Source organism: Salvia splendens, chromosome 6 (assembly GCF_004379255.2).
Source record: "Salvia splendens isolate huo1 chromosome 6, SspV2, whole genome shotgun sequence".
In the NCBI taxonomy this organism is placed as follows: Eukaryota; Viridiplantae; Streptophyta; class Magnoliopsida; order Lamiales; family Lamiaceae; genus Salvia; species Salvia splendens.
The window spans coordinates 1,841,452-1,855,911 of record NC_056037.1 but is presented as its reverse complement, the minus strand read 5'-3'; the positions used below and the strand labels follow the sequence as shown (position 1 = coordinate 1,855,911).

Below are 14,460 nucleotides of genomic sequence, written 5' to 3'. Positions count from 1 at the left end.
CAAGTAATTATCTCCATTTAGATCTCACTAATGATGTATGTCTCGTTTTGTAATTACATATCATATCACACAAATCATGATCTATTGTATTATTGACTTCTTGTGGCAAAGCTTCTACTCCAACTACATTTGAGGATAGATACAATTAATCATCCCAATCAAGTGTAAAATTTTGTAATAGATTAATTTTTTTAGTTTGATTTCAACTAAACCATCCTATATCCTATAATCCCGTCATAAAGTAACACCATTGCATATAAGATAAAACTAAAAAGGATAGAAATAAAAGATTATCCATTTAGTAATAATACTATTAAATGTATGGAACATGTGTGAGCTACAACTAAACTATACATTATGCGATGAAAAGCTTCATAGGTGACTAGGTCTTTTTGTTACACCACTACTAGCTAGCTAGGCCTACGTACTTATGTCTCCAACTATGCTATTAATCATTTAATTCTAATTAATTATTACTTTATAAAGTTTGTCCTATCCGTTTAAGGAGCTTTTTGGAGACTATCTTTTTTACTTAATTTGGTCGGATGCCATGAGTTTTGGTTAAAAAAAAAAATCATTCTACTAGTGTGTGCTAAATGAGAAGTATTGTATTGGGATAAGGTGAAACTAAATATAATAAGATAGTCATTGAATTTGAGTTGGATAAAGATATTGATCTGTTAAAAGAAAAAATTGGTATTTTTATATTTATTCTTAAACCGAAATTTCTAGTTTTCATTGTTTTCATATAACATAAAAATAAAAAATCATTTAAGACGTGATTTCTGAAGTAGCCCATCTAGATAATAATAAATTATTATTATTATTATTATTATTATTATTATTATTATTATTATTATTATTATTAGGCTTTCATTATACATTTTGTGTTGAATTCTCTATTAATTTTTATCTATTGTTTCTTTTATAGTATTCTTTAATTTCTCAATATTTTCTCAACTAATCTTTTTTCTTTTATTCTGTGAATTAAATAAAATTATTGTTAATATAGCTCAATTATTATCCCTAATTTACGTTGAATTTAGAATACAAATAATAAACATGGAAGAGATCAAATGTTATGATCGTGACTTTTAGTACTAATATTTAGTGACGCAATGTGTTTTGATAAAATTAATTTATTATAATGTACAAACTTTATTTTTTTATATATTACAAAATGAATCCCTAACACAAAAAATACTAATATTCAAATTGTTATATTAACTGCAAACGGATTATATGTTTATATAAAATGAACATTCAATTGTTTTTTATGTGTTTACATTTAACAATCAAGTCAAAAGATGACCTAACAACAAAATAACAATGCAGAAGCATTTCAGAATATAACTACCAACAATAAAAAAACAATGCAGAAACATTTCGAAATATAAGTACCAACAATTAAAAAAAATAATGAAATTACTGTATAGACAAAAATAAACATCTTGTCCAAAACCACCACATAAAAGAGAGTATGAAAATAAACATCTTGTCCAAAACCACCACGTAAAAGAGAGTATGAGACAGACACACAACAATGAAAAAAAGGACTAACACACATTCTAACGTTATCCGCCGATGAAAATATTCAATCTCACAAAATCGCTTATGCATGATCATGAAATTTAAAATCTATTTCCTTGAATAATACTCCTACTATATATTGGTCCAACATACTAGGAACTTCACATCCACAATCACAATCACAATCACAATCACAAAATATCGTTTTAATGTATTTCTTCTTTGATAAATTAGTCCAATTATGAGCAAAATGCCAGGTTGAGAAACATCAATTTTCTTCGTCGGCTATTTGGAAAACGCTGAATTTGCGCGTAAAATACAGAATTACTTTACTGGCGAATACGTCTGAACTCAGATAATTTGTGGTCAAAATCTTACTGTATTTAACATTCAAGCCTTCTTATTTTGAAGCAAATATTTGTGAAACTTGTTTTTTTCATTTACATAATAGACATTTCCACCCTTTTGAAAGTGATCTCAACATTTCAGAAATAAACAGACATTCTGTTTTTTGGGGGCTAGCTGTATCATGTCATCTATTTCTTTGTTGAATAATCTAATCATACAAACTAACCTATACATCAACTGTCATGCATGTTGTCATTATATACATCTAAAAAGAAAGTTTTTTTTTTGGGTTTTTTGTCTAGCTTTTTGAAAGAATTCTTTGAATATCTCAATTTTGGAGGACATTAATTTTTTGTAGCATAGTAGTGGTAGGCTGATAATTTTTGACTTGATATAAATACGTATGAAATGAATTTAGGTTGAGCTTGACCTTATCAGACTAAACCATATATTTTTGGATCTAGTTTGGGTAATCCATTAGGAAATAATACTCCATGTCGTTAACGCGTTCGTAACTTGTACAGGTCGTGGTTCAGTTTGAATGTAGCAAATCATATTCATGCTTAGGTTAAGAGTTCTTTTATAGATGAGATTCATATTATGCCTTATTCAATTGTATTATTATTAGATTAACTCAATAACAACTCAACCCATACAATTTGCCAACACGGTATATGCATAATAATGTAGTATTAGAATATATTTAATTGTTCAAAATAAATGAAAAAAAATATTATTATTTGGGTTGAATCACATTTGCAGAGGTCAAACTCAAACAAGATTGTGAGTGGGCAGTCAAAGCCCTTATATTCAGGGGCCCAAAAAATAGTAACTACACAATTTTTGTTGTCAAATTGATAATTTTTGTTGTCATGATCAATTTGAATCGTCCCCATTATAATAAATGGAAATCAATTTGATCTTCTGATCATTGTATAGTCCAAAAATATAAGTTCATGTAGTACAGTTATTATATATATAAAGCAGCATTATTGCATGTGTACATAAGAATTTTAATTTTTATTATGCCGAGGAAAAGAAATGAAATGAAATGAAAAGAAAAGAAAATTGAAATTACAATTATAACTCAAAAGTGTATTAAATAAAATGCATCACATAATTTCATTTTCAAGTTAGTTAGCTTAAAATTATTCAATTCGGACCGTCCAATTGATGAAAGTGGTTCAACCATAATTCATCCACTAATTATATTAAATGAAATTATTGAAATAAAGTTATTTACATGAAATTGAATTTGTGGATCAACTGCTTCTTTTATTACCTTCTCTTATGGAAAAATATTATTCATGACTAAATTAACTGACAATTTAATTATCAATTTTGTAATCTGTATGATAAATTTAATTTAATTTATAAATACATTAATTCAATATTAATACAAATATGACATATCAACAACTATCCAATTTTCTACTACACATTTTTATTCCTTACCCTTTAACTATTCTACACATCCCGCCATCATAACTCTACTTTCCAACATATCCACATAATGTATATATCTTTAATTTTTTTTGTTTTAGAAAGTAAAACTAAAATGAAAATGTTTTTACCAAAAGAAAAGGAAAATCAAGAAAAAGTGAAAAGGAAAATCGAAAATGTAGATGCGCATGCACTTGCGCGACATGCTGGGCATGCCATGTGAATGCGACAATGGAGGAGCCAAGGAGCGAATTTGCAGCCTAAACTATTTATGCTTCTCTTTTAATATTCCATCTGTTCCATTATAATATGACGTGATTTCTCCTCCTCCTACTTTATTTATCTTCAGTTTTTAACTATATTCTTAAATGATGTGATGATATCACATCAATAGCTTATCCAACGTCACAAATGAATGAAGAAAGAAAAAAGAAACTTATGGAGTAGAACTATTGTACTCTAGTAGAAGAAGAATATAGCAAGGTGCAGTATTTAAAATTAATTATAAATATAATTTGTGTACCATTGTCAGACTTCAATTAATATAATTATGCGGCCTTCAATATTTCTTCATTTCACATTTAACTCATCTGAATTTTCTATTATATCCAGAAATGGCATCATATTTGAAATAGATGATGTTGCATTTTTGGCCTACTATGGTGATATTTCATTTTATTTATTTTTTCAATCTCGTATTTGCGAATAAAATTTAAGTTGGTACCTTTTGTTCTTTATTCTTTCTACTTTGTAGAGTTCGATTATTTGTAATGTAAAATCGACCGTTCCGCACTTTAAAAAAAATTAGCAGTAAAAATAATATGTTTTTGTATTTATTTCAAAATTTTCATCGAATTTAATTTTGATGAAATTGTATCTAGTGTGACATCCAAAAAAATCTACGAAGATGAGATCGCCCACAAATTTCACTACATTTTTCTCGAAACACTTAATAATGAACTCAAACACGTCATTCATTTGAAACCAAATCAACAACATATTACAAATAGGATATCATGGCATTTCGTTATAGAAAAATGTTAAAAAAATAAAAAATATTAGTAGTAAATAAAAAGTTGAAAACATTCCAAAATGCAAGATAATTAGAACCACCTAATAAAATCATTGGAAATTAATACCATCTATTACCAATAGTTGTGACATAGTAAATGTTCCACAAGGGCATGGGCGGAATTTTAAATTAGTAGCCAACACAAAACACCAAAAGCCTAAAGAGGATAGGTGGATACAATTTACATAAATTCCGAAATTACCCCTAGGGGTGCCCATCAAAGTTTAAAGACCCCAACTAGAAGGGGCTTTGGCTTTAGGTGAAGATGATGCAAGAGAATGGACATACTTACAGTTAGGGCAAGTGGGTGAAGTCTTACATAATATCACAAGAAGATGGCAGCTGGAACAAGCCAATGCTATCATATTGTTACTTGATGACGACGACGATGAGTTTTCCTTATGCCCGATGTCGTGGTCCGTCGATATGTTGAGTTCAAGGTCAAGCTTTTGCTCCTCTGGCCTCATCCAACTCTTTCTTGATGTCTTCCGGTTCACATAGAACATTCTGCCCGACTATAAAAAAAATGCTTATTATCAGTACATGTCACATGTATTAGGAACGATTCTAAATATAAAAAATTATAGGAATAAATGTAACAAATATGATAAAAATTACTACTAAATATACACCTAAGGTATGCATGGTGGGGGTGATAGGCTGGGTGATTATTACTTTTGGTCCAACAATACAAAAGCAATGTTTGATAGTTGCCTTATTAGGCAACCGAGCCGGGTTAGAAACCGGTCCGTGTCTATTTTTTTGGCTTAATGCATTGTGCACTTTCTGCTTATTAATCTCTCCCTTTCGGCAGTTCTATTTTAGCACGACTGACCAATAAAGTGAAAGATGAGAGAAACCTTGGTACCCTGACCAATGATGAGGCGACACGGTCTCTCTACTAGGGATGTCAATTTAGCCCGCAACCCGTGGGCTGACCCGAATAGCCCGCCAAATTTATAGGGTTAGGGCTGAAAATTTCCAGCCCGATAAAATTACAGCCCGATTAGCCCGCACCCGATTAACCCGCAACCCGTTAGGGCCAGACCCGAAAACCCGATGGGCTGGCCCGGAAACCCGATAAAATTTATATTGTTCTATTTGTTTGACTCTAATTCGACACTTCATTGATTATTTTATAATACAGATTACTGAAAAAATAACTTTCCATTTTATATATTAAATATATAAATTATATATTAAGTTTTTATTAATATAATAATAGATAAATGAATTAGAAACTTCAAATTCACTAAAAAAATATATTTAAATTTCTAAACATGCTTTAAAATTTCTTGATGTTTATGTTTTATGTTGCATAAATCTCAAATATTAGTATTTGATCATGTTAATATTTGAGTTTACGAATATATCTCAAATTTATTATAATTAAATATTTTACATTTTATAAATATAACTAATTTTTACCATTATTTATTGGATTGATCGCATGTTAATTTTATCGGTAGCAACCCGATTAACCCGATGGGCTAGCCCGAAACCCGAGCTTTTAGGGTTAGGGCTGAACTTTTATAACCCGAAAAAATAACAACCCGATTAGCCCGCACCCGATTGACCCGCAACCCGAATAGGGTTGGCCCGAAACCCGGTGGGCTGGCCCGATTGACATCCCTACTCTCTACCATTATTCAAGTATCGTTCAATTTTGTCACTCTGGTTGTCCGTCATAGCCCGAGTGATAACCCGGTCCACTGTTGGACGATGCATAACCGAGATATTTTTTTTTATCATTGTTGTGGATTTTTGGCCGGAAATTGGTCGATGGAAATTTTGTATCATAATTTTACATCTTAATCTACGAAATAATATAGGCTACCAAACATTTCACTTTTTTTAATCTTATCTACCAAACAACGTATCAAACCAATACTAATATAATCTCGGTTTTTGTCCGGAGTTAATCTAGCACCCCTAAAATACCGTTGACAAACCAACACCAGGATGGTTGGGGGGGCTCGAGCCCCCGCAAGCCACTTTCTCATTTTAGAAAATCTTATATGTTAAAATTGTCCAAATATTGAGTGACGATCTCACGACAAATAATCGAATTACCTATTATCAGAAAAAATTCTAACAAAACATAACCATCCCAAACAAGAATATTATCAAAATTGAAAAAACAAATGAGGGTAAAAAAAAGAGTGTACTTGAAGATCAAGGCATTGCTCCCAGTCAGAAGGCAAAGGATGTTTAAGCTGAAGATCAACTGTGTTTGGGAAAGCTTCTGTGTTCCATTTCCTCTTCATTCCACCATCGCCACTTCCGTCACCACCGCCACTTTTGCCATCTTCATACAGCCCTCCGGCTAGAGACAGCTGAGTGAATTCCATTTTAAACAACAGAAATATGGTAGGGCAGCATGCAAACATATGTGTTGTTGATGATGATGTATATATATTGAGATTGGAAGATTAATTAAAACAAAAAAGAGGGGCAGGCCAAAGCATTCAATGGTGACAAGTAGATGTCAATTCAATGCCTAAATCCAACAACTGAGTCTCATAAAAACTGCATTTATAACACTTCTTCTCATTATATTGAGCAACAGAAACCTCTGAATTTAATGTGGCTATCATCAAGTTGTTTTGTTAGATATACTTACTGCACAATTACTCAACTTTCAATTTTATCTGCTTTTGCTAATCAATTTTAGGAAAAATTCGGCCTTTGTATTGAAATCGAAATCGATTTCAGTCCCAAATGACGATTTTTAGTAGATAATATTAGCAGATTTGGCCACCTCAGATAAAATTGAATGTTCAGTAATCCAACTCATTCGCGGAAGACATTATAATCCCTCTGCCCGCGATAAGATGCTCACTTTGCCATTTCATTGCTTCGGGAATTAAAAGTTCATTTTTTTTCTTTTGGATATGTGAACCACACAATCTACTAAAACCACTGCACTCACATTCCATTATAAAACTGTCTAAATTCCTTCATTTAAATCGCAAACGGCGTAGTAATAAATAAATACAACATGATATACTATTATAATCAGAGTAAGAAAAAAGATCCAAATACGCTTCATAACATTTATTTATGAGTGTATGGATATTATATTTATACTAAGAGATGGTAAATTAATGCTCAAATTCTCAGCGAAGCATCGAGAAAATCCAAGTGACATTTAATTTCCCCTCCACAGAGGGAAGAAATAAAAGAGAGTTATTTTTGGGTACTTATGCATTTACTCCTTGCAAAATTTATAGGTGTGCCTACTAAAGAATTCCTTCATTTAATGAATCATAAATTTAGAGTTAACTAACTATATATGAAAATGAATTACTAGTTTATAGGAAACAAAAGAAAAAAAATCTCAAAGGAAATCATCCTTTACTAATAGTTGAAATAATGTGACGACTAATAATAATAATGTAATAATATCGCACAAATTACAAAATTTGGTTGAATTCTAGTTTGTTTTGCACCTTTTAAAATTTAAATGCATATCACCAAGTTTCGAAAATTGCAATTGTCCCACGATAATTTTTTGAAGGCGAATGCGATGCTAAGTTGGTACACTAGGTGAAGTTTTGGTAGTGTGGATAAATAGTAGTACTATAGTTGTATTAATGTGACAATGTTGACGATTAAACATAGCTTCTAAAAAATGTCGAATGAATTCCTCTTTTCACTCCTCGCGATGTCGTTGCTTGACCACCGCAATCATTTAGATCTTTTTTTTCCATCAACTCTGTTTCAATTTTCCCAAATCGATTAGAAGGAACAAATAAGAATTTTTGAAACTTTGTTATTGTCATTAAATTTTAAAAAGGTGTTTGATAAACATAAGTGACTTATTTTGATGAGCAGCACATGTTTTTAATCAACACATGTAATCGGTGAAAATAACAAACAGAAAAAAAAATAAATTTAAAGTATTATTAGTGAAAAAGGTGACTAATTTTTGTGGTCGATCCATAGTGCCAAAACAAGACTATTAGTTGGGAAGAAGATATCAAGAATAAAAAATCAACCTAAACCATAATGACAGAAACTGCATGGGGAATGAAGCTACCACCTTCATTACTTTGTTTCAGCACTGTGGCGTGATTGCATTTATTATCCCAGTTTTGAATGGCATCCCATTTATTAAATGTTAGTAGTAAATTTTATGCTATATACCATCAGAGTGTCCACAATGGTAGCCCTTGAAGACCATCAAATGTGGCCTGGCCAACATTCGTGGCTCTCATGTGGCCCTTCGCAATGATAAAGTAACAAAATTAACAAAATTAACAAGGGCCACCAAATATGCCTCTATAAAAAAAATTTAATTTGTTTTCTTTTTTTAATGTTATTTTTAATTTAACTATATTAAATTTTATTAGACTTTAAATTTATGATATTTATAAATTTAATTAAAATAAAATAATTTGGATTGTAAATAAAAAATTCACAACCTAAAACCAAAATGTAACAAGAACTTCGTTGTATTATATTAAAATAGGAAAATTATACAACGAAAGTTTTCTAATTTAAAAACAACAACCCGAAAACCCATATCACTCTGTGGCGCCCCTTCTACGGTTCCAGACCTCTTCAACCATATCAGCCTGCAGTGATGTATGTGATATTTGGCTCCGCATATCGGTGTACCGCTGGATCAAGTATTCATTACTACGTGGTACACCCATCTGCAGGGGCTCCATGGCAATACCCGAGCTCGAACTAGCACCATCTTCCGGTGTCCATCGCTCTGCAGCAACTCCTTCGTCATCTATTATCATATTGTGCAATATGATACATGCAATCATGATGTCTGCGACATCATTTTCGTGCCATTGTCGAGCCGGGCACCGTATAATGGCCCATCGTGCTTGGAGTACACCAAAAAGCTCGCTCAACATCCTTCCTAGCACCCTCTAGTTTTTTCGCGAAGTAGGTTTGCTTCGGCCCAACGGGTTGTCGGATAGTCTTCACAAACACGGGCCAGCGAGGGTATATCTCATCGGCCAAATAGTACCCCATGTTGTACTGAGTGCCGTTGGCCATGAATATAACTTGCGGACCCTTACCTCGGCTCTCGTCATTGAACAGGTGTGACGATCGTAGAACGTTGATGTCGTTGTTCGATCCAGCGACCCCAAAATATGCATGCCAGATTCGCAAGCGGTAATCAGCAATGGCTTCCAGAATCATCGTGAGATGTCTGCCTTTGAAACCAGAAGTGAACTGTCCCTTCTAAGCCACCGGACAGTTCCTCCACTCTCAGTGCATGCAATCGATGCTCCCCAACAACCCTGGAAAATGATGTGCAGTCCCGTGCATATCAATCAATCTCTGGCAATCATCGGCCGATGGCTTCTGTAGATACTCCACTTTGAAGATATCCTTAATGCCCCTGCAAAACTGCACCAACGTCTGTAGGGCAGTCGTTTCGCCCATCCGTAGGTATTCGTCGAACATGTCAGCGGGCCCGGCATAGGCAAGCTGCCTAATTGCCATCGTACACTTCTGGTATGTCGACAAGCCGGGTCGACCAGTGGCATCATATCGCAAGTTGAAGCACTTGAACCGCTGCGCCAAACACGTCGCTATATGGACGAAGAGATTTTGCGACATTCTGAATCGCCTACGGAAAACCTCTGGCAGATAACGGGCGTTCTCGTTGAAGTAGTCTTCCATCAACCGGTGGTCAGCCCCGGCATGATCACGGTCAAAATACCGCCGATGATAGAATGGCCGAGGGACTACCACCGTCGCCGCCTCCGCCTCCGCCGCATCTTCCGCATCGTCGACTTCGCCTTGCACCGCTGCAACAAGGTTTTGGAACTCCAGATCTACCGCTTGTTGGAATTATTCATCGTCGGAATCCATAGTTGCAAGGTTGAATCGAAATTGGAAGGAAATATTGGAAAGATTGGAGGAAAATGGAAGTAAAATGGAGTTGGAAAAATGGAATGGAAGTGTAGTATTTTATAAATAATTTTCGAAATTAAAAAAAAAATTAAATTCCGCGGCACAGCCGCGAACGGCGGCCTGCTGCAGTGGAGGGCCGCGGCTCGCCCTCGGCTCTCGGCCATGCGCCCCGCCTCTCGGCTCTCTACAATTGGGGGCCGCGCACCGATCCGCGGGCCACGGCTCTCCCATTGTGGACACTCTCATATAAACGTTGTAATATATAAATGTATATGGGGTATTTTATTTCAACAGATATTAATTTTTATATGTAGATCATTAAATGTAACATCACAGACCTCATTCACTCCCTCATTATTTCTTGCAGGCAGTACAGTTTGTAACTACCAAATTTAATTTCATTAATCGACACAACCAGATAACCACTACAAATGTTTGAATATTATGTTTTCTTCAAGTCACCTAAAAAAGCTCATATTTTTGACAGTGTGACGAAGCAACATGTGTAGAGTCATTTAACCGAAGATTGATCGAAAGAAGAGATTTAAGTACCTAACCGTGCACAATGATCCTACTGCTCGAAATCTTTAGGACTGATCAAAACCGTCAAGCAGACCTCTTTGTGAACTGATTAATAAGCTGAAATCAAGTTGAACAAGGCATCAGTAATCAGGATATCGTGATATAACGTGACCATGTACAGCATAGCCATTTACAGAGATGAAATGCATCACATAAGGAAGGAAAGAAAGAAAGAACGAGCTTGAAATTTAGATGAAATACGAAGAAAGCAATTTCCAGATTCAGGACATAACAATAATTTGGCCTTGTAATGATTCACGAGATACTGAGGTGATTGAATTGTCGACATCTTATGCATACTGTGCAGAAAGTTTAGATGTTCAAATACTTGCATCAGCTAGGACGATGAAATTCAGATTCTAACAAAGACTTCAACATATAGAAAGGCCAAAAGTGTTCAAACATTGCAATCGTTCTCACGTTATACTACCTCCGTCCCTTAAAAATAGAAACTATTTTCATTTTGGGTCGTCCCTTAAAATAGAAACTTTTGAATCTTTCTATTTTAGACTTAGACCTCATAACACCACTTACACTACTTACACTACTTTTTCTTTTCATATTTCTCACTTTACCCATTTTTCTTTTCATATTTCTTACTTTACCCATTTTTCTTTTCTTCTCTCTTACTTTACCAAATTTCTCTTACTTTATCCATTGTGCATTAAAACTCGTGTCTATTTAAAAGTTTCTATTTTTCGAGGACGGAGGTAGTATTTATAAGCAAAACACATAAATACAAGACCTGAACAAGACCAGCTTCCAGGTTCTGCATTGCATTCCAATCACGAAAGAAAAGCTTTACCATTTTCTAACAAGACGTTTCACATGTTCACTATATTCATCCCATGAAAACCCAAAATCCGTTTTTCAAAAAATAATTAGAAGTAGGTATCAACTCACCAGTGCGGGATACTGTAAAATCCAACCAATTACTGGAATCTGGTAAAGAAATGCCTTTATTGAGGGCCAGAAACCACTGGACAGTGAACGATAAAATTTGAGTCAAGACCAGGTCAAGCAAATATTACAAATGACTCCATTCCAAAAACAGACAAAGAGAACAGGGAAAAAATCAAGACAATTGCATACCTGAAAAGAACAATGCAGCCATAGATCTCCACAAGTATACCAACTACTGGCCATCGGACAAATATAAAGAATATCCCGAGAAGAAAGGAAACTGAACCCTGTTAGATAGTATTTAATAGTCAATTACTCAAAGCGATAGTATTATTATGGAGTATATAAAATGTACTACATTTTTTCATCAAGGATGATTATTTTTTGTATATTTTGTACCTTCTGAAGATACCCAAATCTTATGGGGACTTACACTGTTTTACAGAATCCACATAAATATATTAATAAACATAAGGGAATATTGAGAAAAACAGGTAATATATGGATTACTGAAACCAAATACGACAATTTATCTTCTGCAAACAATTACTAACTCTATCAGTATCCACTAGTATTTCTACAGGATTGGGGTACCAAAATAAGCAAAAACACTAGTAATATTTTTCAGTCTTCATTCTCCAGAAGCATGTACCTTATAATTCTTCCGGTCTGTGAAGAGTTGCAATGTTGATCGCCAGCCTAGTAAAATGGCTACACCAGTCAGCCAAAAGATCTGATGGCAAAGACAAAGAAAAAAATAAATAAATAGATGCCTTCGGAAGAGGGGGATTTGAGGAAGCTTAATGAACAAAAACAAAAGTATCTTACATTTCCAAGAGCTAGCAAACCTCTGTCGAAAAACAGAATTACAGCAAGAAAGGTGAAGAATATACCAAACCCAATCAGACCAAGACCAATCTCTGCGGAATATTTTATTAGAATGTAGCGTCAGATCTCAGTTAGAATCAACTATGAATTAAAAGAAAAAGCTTATCAATCAGTATTGCATTGGACTTAACGGATGCATAGTAAATCACAGAATGTCAACAACAATATACAGTTAATGTATTTGAATTATATAAGCATTTTTCGAACAAAACGGCTGGTAAAAATACTCAGGCATGCATAAATTGGCTAATGGATCTCTCTTATATCTGTTTGACTACCACACCCAATCTCTGAATTATGCAAAAGGTTATATGCTACTAATAGTTCACTCCAAAAGATACCTTTGCATACGGTGTCGACTGACCATATCCTAGATAGCTTAACCAATTGTTATTTCCATTTTGTTTTAATATTAATAGCCTGCCTACCTAAGTATACTAACAGAATACCTAATTGAATTCATCAATATACTCAAACCTTAAATATATCATCATCATCACATAACCATGTCATAAGTCATTGTTATCCTACTTATACTCATTGCCTTTTCTTACACATTCTTTTTCCCATTTTTCGTCTCTTTATCTCTATATCATTCACAAATCCATTGAATAATCATATGATCCATTCTTTTATTTTTCTTTACTTATTTCCTTTTTCCAAATATTCTCTAATCTCCTCTCTGATATGCTATGGGATCTTTCGAGAAGACTGATTCAACAGAAGGCAGAGGCAGTGACTATGCCTTTACACCCCTTTATTTTCTAACTCAGAACAAATAATACGCTCAAGTTGATTATTTCTAGGTATTTACCCTTTGGGCACTGAAAAATGTGACTTGCTTCCTACATAAAACAATTAAACATTTAGTTTAGTTATATGCCTTAAAAAACTTGTGGAACATCAACATCACCAAACATGAAGAGAACTAACTCCCACTATGATAGTATGATAGCTTAGCAAACTGGTCTAAGTATCATTACGATGATGACACAGATAAAACAGGAAAACAAGTAGCATTGAACCCTGCTTAAATCAAACAAAAAACAGGGTAAAATAGTATTCAAAAGGAGCAGAAAAACCCACATCGTGCTACGATCATAGATTATTCATCTATACCTCATGTTTCACGGATTGTATCAATTAGACCTAGAAAGGAAACTACAATCCTATTAACTCTGAAATATTAGCAAATTGCCTTTCTTGCCTATGTCCTCTAGTTTATGTAAGTAGGAGTATCAGAACATATTTATCCTAAACTACAGTTGAGAAATATCCATTTCATGGATGAGAATGAAAAATAGAACAGTATAAACAGACTTCATGAAAATTCAAATCCCAACCCCAATACTATTCGACAACTGGTCATTACAGAGACGCACATACAAATTTAACACCAAGCCAAATGAATAAACCTAGAGAGATTAACCACAAAATAATTAATCACTCACTTTTCTGTTCGCTCAATTCATACGCCATCCTGTCAATCCAACCTAGCTAATCCGAGATTTATTGTTCTGTGACAAGATGCGCAAAAAATTACCTTTAAAACAGCAAGAATTCACCAAATTAATTCACACATTAAGCGAATACCTGAAAGAGTGAGGGCTGGGAATGGACGCGTATTTCGCCTTTTGTAATCAAAGCGAAAGCAAATGTTGACAGTAAATCGACTTGCAGAGGACTATATCAAATTATGCTTCTAAGTATTCATGATTAGATAGAAATTCAGAAAACGGGTTGACGAATGATCAGCAGTCGAATCTCAATTTGTCATTTCAAATTTATAGGAAATTTGTAAAACCTTT

General features: G+C 33.8%; 1 protein-coding gene across 4 annotated transcripts; it reads right to left on the bottom strand.

The window, feature by feature from the left end:
* Window positions 1–4,435: 4,435 nt before the first annotated feature.
* Window positions 4,436–14,460, bottom strand: LOC121807173 (vesicle transport protein GOT1-like). 4 transcript variants are annotated; one of them, XR_006051767.1, is made up of 9 exons: window positions 14,246–14,460; window positions 14,104–14,169; window positions 12,593–12,684; window positions 12,417–12,497; window positions 11,954–12,051; window positions 11,765–11,840; window positions 10,832–10,918; window positions 6,562–6,729; window positions 4,436–4,908 (listed from the first exon to the last, which is right to left on the bottom strand). XR_006051767.1 is itself a non-coding variant. In XM_042207381.1 (7 exons), exons 2-7 carry the CDS (start codon window positions 14,129–14,131, stop codon window positions 10,886–10,888), a joined length of 408 nt encoding a protein of 135 aa, XP_042063315.1. In that variant the 5' UTR covers window positions 14,132–14,169; window positions 14,246–14,454; the 3' UTR covers window positions 10,656–10,885. The 4 variants fall into 4 exon arrangements, 2 of the variants coding, with proteins under 2 accessions (XP_042063313.1, XP_042063315.1); XR_006051768.1 differs by lacking the exons at window positions 4,436–4,908; window positions 6,562–6,729 and adding an exon at window positions 7,882–8,111; XM_042207381.1 differs by lacking the exons at window positions 4,436–4,908; window positions 6,562–6,729 and having other exon boundaries at window positions 10,656–10,918; window positions 14,246–14,454.